The sequence below is a fragment of the Panthera leo genome, chromosome B2, assembly GCF_018350215.1.
Source record: "Panthera leo isolate Ple1 chromosome B2, P.leo_Ple1_pat1.1, whole genome shotgun sequence".
NCBI classification, from domain to species: domain Eukaryota; kingdom Metazoa; phylum Chordata; class Mammalia; order Carnivora; family Felidae; genus Panthera; species Panthera leo.
The window spans coordinates 43,495,848-43,508,810 of NC_056683.1; the positions used below are offsets into that span (position 1 = coordinate 43,495,848).

Genomic DNA, 12,963 nt, shown 5'->3' on the forward strand with positions numbered 1-12,963 from the left:
TAAGAAACGTACTTTTAAAGACCAGAGGTCCTCAGCAATGAACAAACTGAAGCCACAAGAGATTCAATGGCTTACACAACATTACACAGGAAATGAATTAATTCGACCAACATCTACTGAGTAATCACTAATATTTATTCCGGTCCTTGCTTTTCTTTTCTTTTTTTTTTTTCATTTGAGTGTAGTTGACGTGCAATGTTACATTAGTTTCAGGTGTACAACCCCGTGATTCAGCCAAGTTTCCATGCTGTGCTGTGCACAGCAACAGTGTAGCTCCTATCTGTCACCACAGGACACTATCAGTATCACTATGTTCCTTAGGCCCTGCCTTTTAGTCCTGTGACAGTCCTTCCCTCCTAATCTGCGGTCCTCTCCACGGGGCTACCGAGCCCTGTGCAAATGATGCAGGAACCGCTATACTCAGAATCCCTCTTGTGCCAGTTATTCAGCTATAGCTGCTGATCTCCAAACCACCCTTGGGCTTGTTTCTTCCAGCCGCTGGGGCAGGGACTCTGCAAATCACATCTCTGCTTTGCCAGTGACTCCCTGTGAGACTCTGTCACGAGGGGGCGCTAGAGAGAGAGCCTTCAAGGCTGGAGGAGGGGGAAGAGACCTCCCTTCCCTTCCTAGGCATTCTGTTCCTCTCAGTCCCCTTTGCTCCCGCAGTGGCAACTGACTCCAGTTTTCTTGTTTTGCCTACACTAGCGGAACCCGCGCATCACCCCGTCTGAGGGAGGCCAGCACACGACAGTGACTCCTCTGGACTGTCCTCTTAACTCCGCCTCCAGTGCTGGCTCGGCAGCGCCCCACCTCAGAGGTCCAAGGTTCAGCTCTGCAGGGGCCCCTCATCTAAGTTTCCAAGTTTAGATAATTCTGACCTCTTCCGTTTACCTCTGCTGCCCTGGGGATTGTAGCTGCCTCATCCTGGTGAAATGTCATGGTACACTTTGCCTTCCTAGATCTTCAGTACTTAGTGCTTCTTCCTATTAAATTCTTTTGGTGGGGCGCCTGGGTGGCTCAGTCGGTTGAGCAACCGACTCTTGATGTTAGCTCCGGGCAAGATGCCAGGATTGTGGGATCGAGCCCTGCATCGAGCTCCATGCTGAGCATAGATCCTGCTTAAGATCCTCTCTCTCTCTCTCTCTTTTTCTCTCTCTGCCCCTCTCTCCAGCTCATCTCTCTCTCTCTCTCTAAAATGAAAAAAAAAATTAAATTCTCTTGGCTAAGATCACTGGTCTGGTGTGGTCACTGGAGAAGCCATCCCCACAATGTTGTGTCCGGCTCAGGTGTGGCTAAAAAAGCAAAGGGGATGGAATCTGAATCCTCTGGCAGAGCACCGGCCATAAGCAAATGCCGGGTCCAACAGACACTGCCCGTTCACCTTGGCCTTCCCCTGTTCACCGCAGGGTGAGGGCCCTTGGGTTTGCCCAAGAGCCTTTGAGAAGAAGCTGTCCCTGCCCCGGCAAGAACAAGTCCCTGCAGGATCCGCGTTTCACACGCTGACCGACAGAGCGGTCTCAAGTCCCTCCGTGCTGGGATCTGTTTTCATTTTTAAAGGATACGACATGAGATTTAAAACAGCAGAAAAGCAATTTATGGACATAGACTTGTGTTCATGCCTCCCTTCCTGTTTGCTTCAGGGGCTGAAGCAGGTCACTGTGCTAGGCAGGGGTCCCAGTGGCCCCGAGAGAAGGCTCGCCATGCCCCTCCCTGCCCGGATCTGCACGCCCTGAGCCTTGGCCACGGAACCGGCTATTTCCTCGCATGTCGGTTTGACTTGAGGAGCCAAGGACTAGAAGGGAGCCAGACAGCACGAGTTCAAACCAGGCTCTCAGGCAGGATGAAGATGAACCTGAACGAGAGCCAGGCAAGAGAGAGAGAGGGAGGGAGAACGTACGCGCAAGAGAGCAGGCGGGGATGCGCGCACGGAGCTCTGACGTTCACAGGAACTTCCACGCTCCTGCTCTGAATTTGCTCTTTCATATGAAAACAGTTAGCTCCCACAGCCCAGATTAGGTTTTGGCATCAGAAGCCAAACTTGACTTGGCTCCCCCTTCACTCTTTCTTCATGTCGGGGGTTTGCCAGGTCTCTGGGATCTGATAAGCTGGATCAGCAGAAATATGAGGAGACAGAAGGCGAGGCCCAGCCTTGTCCCCTCCAAGGCCGCCATCCCCCCCGCCCCGCCCTGCCCCGCCCCGATCCCCAGCTTCTCCAAGGACACGGGTGTCGCTTCATCGTTTAGGGCTAGGAGGCACTGGAGGAGTCGAAGGATGAAGCACGGGGCCTGGGAGATCCATTTGTTTACCTTATTTGACAAGAGATTCTTCAAGACAGAAGAAAAGAGCGAAGGAAGAGAGAGAAAGAGGCAAGAAGGAATATACTTCCTATCTCTTCATTGGGGCATGAGAAAAAAGAATTCCAAAGAGATTAAATGACTCGCCCCAGCTCATGCTGTCAGGACTAGCATGGGGGTCTCACGCCTTTCTGAATGGGGGTCCTTCCGTTACACCACTCTGACGCAGTGCAGTGTGGCTGACCTGGAATCACACCATCCCTAAGGGTGCCACTTGTAACTCAGGAAAAGAGAATAAAAGGCGTTTCCAGGGCTGTGGTGGTGCATGCAGTAATTAACAACCTGAAAGACGTGTAAGCTTGGGTGGACTTACAAGTAACCGTCAGCCTGGCCCCGAACCCACAGTGCCTTCATATTCATAGGCTGCATTTTCCCAGCCTATGGGTAACGGCATGCATGATTCCCACCCAGTCTCCAGCTCTGACCAAGTCGCATGGCGCTTGCCCAGCTACGATCGCAATTCAAGCTGGTTGTGCTCTGATTGGAGGGAGGCCCGCGTTTCTAGCTCAGGACTACAGCTGAAACACGATAGGCAGATAGCCAGCTGATAAACGGTTCTTTTTACGAAGGGTAGAAGGAAAGTGGGTATGATAAAGTCACAAGCTAAGTGATGAAATGGCCAATCAGTGAGTATTTATGAAAGGGCCACCATGAACCCACCCACCATCATGCTTGGAGAAGCCACTATCCCCACAGAGCTGACTGCCTGAGACGTACGATACGAGTACGTATGAGAGTAGACGACGATCTAGCTGCACGATCCCACTGTGTGTTTCTCTAGGCTGGTGAGGGCCGGGAAAGGAGGTAAGAAGAAGCATCAGTTTAGAGAGAGAATGTTGGGGCACCCTACTGTTGTCTTCAAATGAGATGAAACAGAGCAGTCCCGTTCCATGCTGTTCCAGAATACAAAGGGTGGCCTGGAGGCTGATGGGGCTCAATATAAGGATGTTTTAATAATCACCGCTGTCCAAAGGGATAGGGCTGACTCGCTAGGCAGGGGACTCTTCATCATCAGAAAGGTGCAGTGACAGCTGCATGGAAGCCTGTCACAGACACACAGAAAGTGGTCCCGTTTGGGGTGGGAGATGGTTTGGGATGACCTTGGGATTCCCTTCTTTCCAACTCTCGGATCCTCCGATTCTTACAGGACAGGATTACACGGGGTGATGAAGTTGACCAGTGAGTGCAACCATGACAAGAAAATGATGTCACTTCTTACAGCCTCCGGCTCTTCAACTGATAGATGAGGAGGATGCTATATGCCTGCCCTAGGGAGTTACTGAAGGGAATGAGAAGGCTCGCACATGAAGCAACTTCAGAGAGATGTGGGGGTGTGGCCAGTGAGAACCCAGGAGGCAGAGACAAGGAAGAAGTGCCCCCACTCACTCTCTCTCTCATACATGAAATGGCAATGAGCTACTATGTATTGAGCCTTTACAATATGCCAGGCACTGTCACACTGTATTTACTCTCCCCGCCAAGAAGTAAGAATGAGAATAAGGAGGAAGTAATATATGCCTGTTTTACTGACACTCAGAGAGTCTATACAGCCACCAGGCAGTGGAAGCTGACTCTGGGTTCCTATTCGTGTGACTTCAGAGCCCAGACTCTGGACCGGCCGTGTGGCACTGTCCTTGACTCATCCACACAAGTGACCGGGCCTATGGCGGACCTGGATACAGTGAGCCACCTGCAGATAGAGTGGTCTTTACCTTGACCACATGGAGTTTGGGCAACAGATTGCAGTCGGCCAGGGTCAGCTCGTCCCCGTCTAGGAATTTGCGCCGGGACCTCTTGTCTTCATCCCCGCAAGTGTTGGCGTCGATCTCCTCTGGAAGAGGGGTGTTCAGGTAGTCATCCAGTTTCTTCAGTGCCTTGGTCAGGCCTTTCTCAAGGGCTGGCATGAAACAGCAAAAGAAGTATCTTTAGCGGACCTTCCTGCCACTGGCAACAACCGCAGGGACTTCGGAGTAAAGGGGCTCATCCCGAATCCTGTCCCCCTCGTCACACGGCCAGCTCCCCACACACTACAGAATACCTGGCAGTCACCAATCTAATGCAGTGGAAGAGGACTAAGTGGTCTGAAAAAGCAAACTTTTTTTTTATTAAAAAAAAAAAAAAGCTTTTGAATATTTATTTATTTTTGAGAGAGATTAGCGCAAGTGGAGGGGCAGAGAGAGAGAGGGGGAGACAGGATCCAAAGCTGGCTCCGTGCTGACAGCACTGAGCCTGATGCAGGGCTCGATCGAACTCATGACCCATGAGATCACGACCTGAGCCGAAGTCGGACACCCCACCGACCGAGCTACCCAGGTGCCCCAGAAAAAGCAAACTTTAACCAAGCAATGTATACTAGCTAATCATTTGTGGAAAAAACATAAATATAGAAATACAGCCATTAGGATATACGTCTGAGTTTTTAGAGTGCTTATCTCCAGTAGATATAATAATGACAGTTAATTTTCATTTTCTATTTTGCTTCTCTATATTTTGCCAATATTCCACAATCAACCCACATAATAATTTTGCAGAAAGGGCTCCTGACTAAGTAAATAACAACTGCGTAAAATCCCTAGGACAGAGATATGCACCAGACTTTGCAGAAGCATTAACCATGGGAGCACTGACGAACCCAACCTGAGAAGGGAAGGTGACAAGGTTTGCAGGAAGACCTGACATAGGAAAGTAAACCACCTGTTTGGTGTTGCCCCTAGAGGACCAATGCATACCAGAAAGCCCTACTTCAGTTTAATCTAGAGAAGGTTGTTCTAAAAATCAGGGATGTCCAAAATGGAAGGGCCAGTGCACCAGAAATGCCCAGTCACAGCTTCGTGGAAACCTGTCACGGACACAGCTCAAAGAATGAACGTCCAAAGGAAGATCATGTGGTGGATGACGTTTGCAGTCTTGTCCCAGTAATTTCCTGCCGAGTAATTCATTTAGTCACAAGAGCAGAACAAAATATTCAAAAGAACAGCCGGATGGGGCGCCTGGGTGGCTCAGTCGGTTAAGCGGCTGACTTCGGCTCAGGTCATGATCTCCCGGTCCGTGAGTTCGAGCCCCGCGTCGGGCTCTGTGCTGACAACTCAGAGCCTAGAGCCTGTTTCAGATTCTGTGTCTCCCTCTCTCTGACCCCCGCCCCCCCCCGTTCATGCTCTGTCTCTCCCTGTCTCAAAAATAAATAAAATGTTAAAAAAAAAAAAAAAAAAAAAAAAAAAAAAGAACAGCCGGAAGTCACTATCACTCAGAACCATTCCATCCAGAACTTCATAGTCTATTCCAGGCACAGAACACTGGCCACCTGAACTCAGAGGACAGAGGCGGACAGAGGTCAGGTCACCAGCCAGTCTTGATGCTAATTCTAGCAGAGGAAAGGGGGATGCTCCCTCTGGAGGAAGAGCCCAGAGGACTGTAGTCTTATTTACTTTTTCCCAAATGGGCCTTCTGTTAGCCACTCCTCCCTCAACCCAAGTTTGTCTTTTCATAGAAGGCCTTTGTTTGAGACAATGAAATGACACCAGCCCAAGATAAATCAATTGAACGCTTACTGGAATGTTGAAAACAGGCTGGAGGTTGGAGGTGGTTTCTCAATACTTCCTTCTCCCTGGTGTGGCATTTGAACTTGTACTTCATCATCTGCTTTGTGTTTCCAGTTTGGGAGAATAGTGAGCAGGGCTGGGAAAAATGCTTGTATTCCCCTTAGTAATTGTCTAGACTAGGGATGGGACTGCAAGCCTATTCAAGGGCAGGAGCAGAGGGTGGGTACCAAACAATAGTTATTATGCTCCCCACCCCCACCAAAGCACTTGTGATCTATATTGGGTTTGTCTGCTCCCTTAAATCCCTCCCTCCCTTTCAGTTATGGAGATTCTGACAAAATCTTGATGATAATGGAGATAGGAAAAGTCAAATAGAGGAGTGCTTGTTGAAGTCTGACCAATGGATAGCAATGCAAGGGAAAGAGACATATGATGGGAAATGAAACACTGCTGATTGTACTTCTAAAATGCCCGCTGGAGACCGGAGCAGGCCACTGCAGAAGTCTGTGCCCAAATTGCCCAGCGTGGGAACTACCATGACATTTGCAAAAGCCGCCTAGCACAGCAACTGGAGCTCCTTGGGAGGGCGGTTCTGGATAAGTATCAACTATCCCTCAACCAGCTCTTGAGGTGGAAGAATAAAGTCCGGCAGTGGGCGTGGCTGTTGTCCTATCCTGTAACTGACATGTATGTAACATACCAAGTGGGCGTGTTCTGAGGATGTCCTCGGAGCTTCAGTTTCATACTGGAGTTTGTGTAATTTCGATCAGGAATGTGAAGGGGGTGGGGGAGTTGGTGTTAACCGTGGTAGAAAGAAGAGGAGACCAGGCCGCAGGGAAGGGGCCAAGTGACCTGGAGCTAACCCTGTGTTTAAATTTTGACCCCGCCCAGGGTGTATTTACTGCGACGTTGCTGAGGTGAAAGCTTCGGTTCCCTTAATCACATGGGCCCCTTCCAAGGCCTTGAGCTTGATTTTTTTTAATTCCTTATTTGTACTTATTCCATTGGCTTCAGACCCCGCAAGTGTTGGGAACGTCCCTGATCCTGGAACTTACCAAGAAGTGTGACCTTGGGCAAGTTCCTCAACTTCACTGAGGTTCCGTTTTCTCATGTCAACTGTGAGAGGAAGATCGCTAATCTTCGTAAAGCCGGGGCGAGGACTAGCTCAGATTATGCAGGGAAAAGTGCCTCAGACTACGCCTGCCCCATGCTAGGACAGCAGTTAATGACTGCAATACCAAATATGGCAGCCATCTGTGCTCTGTCCCTGACCCCACACTCACCACCAGTACTTTCCTCAAAAATCCGAGGTGCGGCAGGCCATGAGAGATTCTCAGAAGCTCCAGTTCTGAGGCCCGGTCCCTGGAGGAGAGAATCAACAGCCCCGAGCTCTGCTTCTCTTCCCGATTTAACATACAGCCACAGCCGGTCCCTTACACTCCGCCGGGACCCTTCTTGGTGACGAGCTGTGTGAGGGGCACGGCCAGAGGGAAACAGACGCAACATGTCTGTGCTAACACACTGCCCTTATTATCGAATACCAGATGCCAGCACCAAGAACTTCTCTGCCAGTTCTTTTCCCTCCCACCTGCCAACTTATTCCTCTGACCCTGGCTCAATCTGGCATCCATAGAATTTAATTATCTCTTTCGGCTGACGGTACCCAGGTCATGAAAGCACAGGCGTTCACCTTTCTGGTAACAGCGCAGGGGACGTAAGAGAAACCAGAGTGACAAGCAGACGGTAATCCTTCCGTGTTCGCATTTGGAACCCTCCCTCCCAAAGACTTCCTCTGAGCCGCAGGATGGGGCAACCCTCAGACCACAGCAAGTAAGCCTGAGGCCAGGGGACCCTGAGACCCAGGACCAACCACGTCCCAGGCACTTGACGGGTACCCAGTCCTTTAACTGCTTTCTGCCCTCTCCACCCGCCCTTCCTGTAAAGATTTATTCTGTACCACACGCAAATGTGCTGGGTAAAATATGTGATGAGGAAGCAAGGGGAATAGTTCATAAATATTCTCAGCCATATGCAAACAATCTCAAATTTATTTTTCTCCTTTTTAAGGAGGAAAAAAAAATCCACCCATTCCATGATCACTTCCAGATTCATTGAGGTTGATATTACATAAGAACCAATATTGTTTTCTCGTCGTAGAGAAATAATGACTTGGAAACGGCAATTTGAGCTAAGAAAATAATATACTCTTACCAGGGCATGGAGGCTGAATGAGGACCCGGGAGCCAAGACTCTAGCTCAGCCTCCAGCAAGCTCTTGCAAGCACGGCTCAACCCTGCTTTGCTGGCACGTCTTGTGCAGCGGGGATATCAGCAAGCAGCCACACAGACTCTTTGGGGCTCAGAACTCACTTAGAGCGGAACAGATGTCAAAGGTGGTCTTTGAAAGGACAGGAGCAGCTCTGTGGGCCCAGGTTCCTGTACCCTCAGCTCCTAACGCGTGTTTTCTCTCTGGCATGTGAACTTGCAGAGAGGTAAGAACCAGGGGACCACCTCCGATCACCGGCTGCAGCCTGGATGGGCGTCTCTTCCACTCTCCCGTGGAGAAGAAGATCATGGCTCCTGGGAGCTGGCCCCAGGCCGAGGGACTCTCTGTCCCGCGGCGCCCCGTTCATGGCTCTGATCCAGCACCGGCAAGAAATACACTAGCTGAATTTCTGAAGTAGACTGGGGATGTTTATGCGACCTATCATCTAAGTACACAATGAAGCTATTGAGATGGGCATTATTATTCATACCCATTTAGCAGATAAAGAAAAAGTGAGTCCTAGACTTTCCCAAGGCACACACATATGTACAAGCAAACTGTTCCCAGGATACATACTGAAATTGCACCTTGTTTGCTTTTTCACTGCTGTTGCCTTCCTTACAAGGCCCAACCTCTGGGTAATGGGAAAACAACAACTTTAATTTAGTCCACTCTGGATTACAACATAGTCCAATGTAATAAATAGTCTCTCAAAAAGAATTCTCAGTCTCTTTGACATGAGAATGCTCAGTCTTACAGAAAGTCTCCATCACCTGTGCTCTCCTCCCTGAGTAAATGAGGGTGGGAGGATTCCTGTGACCTCATGGCCTTGGGGAGAGAGGGGTCCTGGGATCTAGTGGGTGGAAGGCTTTAGGAAGCTACCACAGGTCCCGCGTTTCTGCTCAGTTACCGTTTCCTCAGCAAAACCTCCACTCCCTTCCAGAGTAAGGCTGGGGATGTTGAGCCTTGGGTGGTGGTCACAGGTAGGCTGTTGGGCTCCCTCCAAAGCCCTGGAAGGCTACCTGAGCAAAGTGTCATGTGGGGTTTCCCAGATACGACTCTAGGCCCCTGGCCCTTCTACCTCTCTCTCCTCCTTCATCCCCAAATCCCCTGGGCCAGGAGGGGGAAGGAAGGCTTTCCTGTACGTCTTCCTAGGTCAAATAGTCTAACAACCACAGACTACTTCTCTAGGAGTCAAGTCCTCTAGATACGGTTCTTGATGTGCTAAATCTGAGAGATAAAGGAATTGAGAACATTCGGAGATAATGAGCTTGTGAGGCCACTATCTTGACGGAAATGTTAGTTTGAATCAGCAGCTAAATAGTGAATGCTTTTTTTTTTTTTTCTTCCTTAGAATTCCTTCTGTAGAATTCTTCTCTCTCACGGGGCCAGTGGATCCTCAGGACAGATTAGAATCAAGAGTGTGGCTACTCCCTCACGTCCTACCTTCGGCTCCTTTGATAAAATATCTGTGTTCTTCTATTAACAGCTTGACTTCCGCTGGAGTTCTTGGTACCGTTAATGACCATCAGTGGATCCAGAAGGAGTTGCTATCTCTGAGAAGCGGGCCTACCAGGACCCTACCCGTCATTTCTCAGCAAGAGATACTAACTTTGTCTGCACTCAGGGCCAATGCTGTCACATTGTCTGTGTGACAGCAGAACATCTGGGTGAAAAGACAGAAAGTCATTTGGGTTTTACCTATGAAGAAAGAAATATCTAGATATTGGGAAATACCTGGAGGACCAAATCAAGTTGTTTCTCTTCATCTCTTTCGAGATCATGTCGATACAACAACAACGACGACAAAGCATAGCTGTGGCTTGAGGGAGGCCACAAAGGAGATTTCTCTGGCCATCACATATTCTTGGAGAGAAAACACAAAGATGGCCACAACTTGTTGACATTTGATAGTTTTAAACCTGAATGATAATGTGATGGGAACCCCCCAAAATCAAATGGTAACAATGTCATATCATCTCTCCCTCGCCTTTCTGGAGGAAGAAGCCTTTCTTTAGAAACAGTGAGGTCATACGGCTTTAGACAAGATGCCCAGGGCCAACGATCCAAGCAAGAGGAGGCGGCTGGGGCAGCAGTAAGGCTCAGGAGAGTTACCGTGGTGGGAAAAAAGGAGGTGCAGGTAGGGTGGGCAGGAACATAAATGCTCATAAAGAGGACATGTTTAAGGAGGGACAAGGATGCTCTAAGGTGGAGAAGGGTGGTTAGGACATTTGGCTTTGGGCTGGGCAGTGTAGTTCCCTCCCCCCAAGAAACCTTCCATAAAGATCTACATTCATCTTTCAAGTTTAAGGAATTGGAAGCCATAGAGCTTTTCTGTGTTGTCCAAGTCCTTAAAGACAGAAAATGTAGCCCTGTTATAGTTGGGTTACATGAAGTATGAATGGTCACATAAAGGCAAAATTATAAGCAGGTGGAAACCGAGGTTCACACCCTCTGATCCACAGCGACCCGTCTAGAACACATAGCAGGTAAGTGGTAGTGGGTCCCCATGGTCCTTCTGTCTCTCAAAGTATCATCTTCGCCTGGTCCGTCGACCACAGGGTCAACAAAAGGCAGCAGGGTCGTAGAAGATGGGAAAGAAAGTTTGTTTCAGGCTTGGTGAGCCCTACTCTCCTGTGTCTGGGTCCTCTGGGTATGTTAACACATCACAGGTATCAACAGGGAAGGGACAGGGAGGGGCTGGTGGCCCTGTACTGTGCTTCCCTGAAATGTCTGCACATCCACTCTGTTCTTCAAGAGATCTGAGTTTGAATCCTGCACTGATTATGGTTATTCACAAGTTGCTGTTAAAGCATCTTCTACAGACTCTGGTGCATAAAGGGACTTAACAAAAATCAGGCTACAGGGATGTGTCACACTTGGTCTGATAGTTTGGAGAATTCATGTCCACCTTTGGCATGAGACCAACACTAGACTTGGCCTCATAGCCAGAGAGGAGGATGTTGTCAAATTGGCTCTAGCTGTGAAAGACCCAGGGGCTCCCCTGTGGGAAGCAATTCCCAGGCCTCCGTTTCTAGGCACTGGTGAAAACAGGAAAGGTGGAAAGACAAACAGTGGTTTATGAGAAAGCAAAACGCAATGGCAACTTCAACAGATTCCCTACTGTTCACTCTTGCAATGTCAGCTGAGCTTAAGAGGAGTCTAGCTCATGCTGCCATGGGTATTATTTGTTCTAGAAAAGACTTCAGCCTTGAATGGGAGGGTGGATTAAATGACAAACTCCCATGGTTCTTTCCAGTAAGTGGTCAGTAAACGATTCTCTAGTCCCAAGGCAGGATTCAGGTCTTACCACTAAGGTGGACTGGGGTATAGGGCACTATAGGATGCCCCTTACCCACCTTGGTGGAAAGATTCACCAAGCAAATGGGTTTATAGATTTCTTTGATGTATTTTTAAGGTGGTAAGGGATTTTTCCTTGAAGGAGAGAAGATCCTCTGTACGGTTTCTTCCCCAAGCCCTAGAGGGGATCATGGTGAAGAATCATCTTTTTTATACAGTTCCGCAAATCAACCCAATATTTGCCCCCCATGTTTAGAAGTATGACTCCCAACAACAAATGAACTGTGTGTGTGTGTGTGTGTGTGTGTTTCAAGGCATGGCTTTGGCAATTAGCTAGCTGTGTTTAAAAAACCAGAATGGTTGGGGCGCCTGGGTGGCTCAGTCGGTTGAGCAACTGACTTCAGCTCAGGTCATGATCTCATGGCTCGTGAGTTCGAGCCCCACGTCAGGCTCTGTGCAGACAGCTCAGAGCTTGGAGCCTGCTTTGGATTCTATGTCTCCCTCTCCCTCTGCCCCTCACCTGCTCACACTCTGTCTCTCTCAAAAATAAATACATATTTAAAAAAACCCAGCATGGTAAAGAATTTAGGACTTTTTGGCATGCCTTTCATAAGATATTGTTTTTACGTAGGAAGGGAGGTATGCATAATATAGACACTTCGAGCTTCACATAATTTTCTAAATCTAAAAGCCACAGTACATTTGAAAAGAAAGATGATCACTTATGTCTTCAAATTTAAGTTTCCTTTTGTGTACATAGTCTGTACCCTGCAGGCTCCCCCCAGTGATAACTTATCAACGGGAAGAGAAAGAGAGACAGAGAAAAACTGGGGCCAGTGGAAAGAGGAAGCTTCAGAAACTCCCGGGGAGGGTGCGAGCTGGCTGCAACAACCCAGAGAGAATGTGGTCCCCGTTGGAGCCCTGCCCAGGCTTCAGCCACGGGGCGGTGGCGACCCCTCCTGGCCTGTCCTTAAGCAGCGGAAACTGCATCTTCCACAGCGAACACGTATAACATGCATGTGTGTTTTCTATTAGGCTTTCCAGAAACTCATAAATGGTTGTAAAAACCATTGTGCTAATAGAAAGAACGACATAAATGCTGACTGAAGCTATTAATGCTGGTTGTAGTTTATGTAGCAGACTGAATCAGGCTGAAAACTGTTAGATTTTTATGGCTACTTTGTAACAGGTTATTTTTAACTATCAGGCCATAGATTAGGCTCAGCCCTCATGTTCGAACATCGAACATCGGGAATGAACAAGACAAGGGAGACGCTTTCTCCGTCCAGCGTTGGGACCTAGGCATGTTCTTTCTCAACGCTCCCTGCAAACGCTCAAGCTGAACTAACTTAGCCACATTTTGCCCTGTTCATCCTCCAATGCCCACATCTTTTGTAGAAGAGCCATTGACAAATTTAAGAATCATCACGCAGCCACCACAGCTCTAAATTTAAATAATTACTGGTTTCTGTCATTCTGTCACTATCCCGTCTGGAAACTCTCCC

The 12,963-nt window shown here is 48.6% G+C and overlaps 1 protein-coding gene across 3 annotated transcripts in view; it reads right to left on the reverse strand.

Annotated features, from left to right (window-relative positions):
* Positions 1-12,963, reverse strand: part of CLIC5 (chloride intracellular channel 5) — a 102,031-nt gene that overhangs the window by 6,797 nt on the left and 82,271 nt on the right. For all 3 annotated transcript variants that reach the window (XM_042938955.1, XM_042938954.1, XM_042938956.1), the window contains exon 5: positions 4,067-4,251. In XM_042938955.1, coding sequence (XP_042794889.1) covers positions 4,067-4,251 — 185 coding nt within the window. The remainder of the gene's footprint in view (positions 1-4,066; positions 4,252-12,963) is intronic.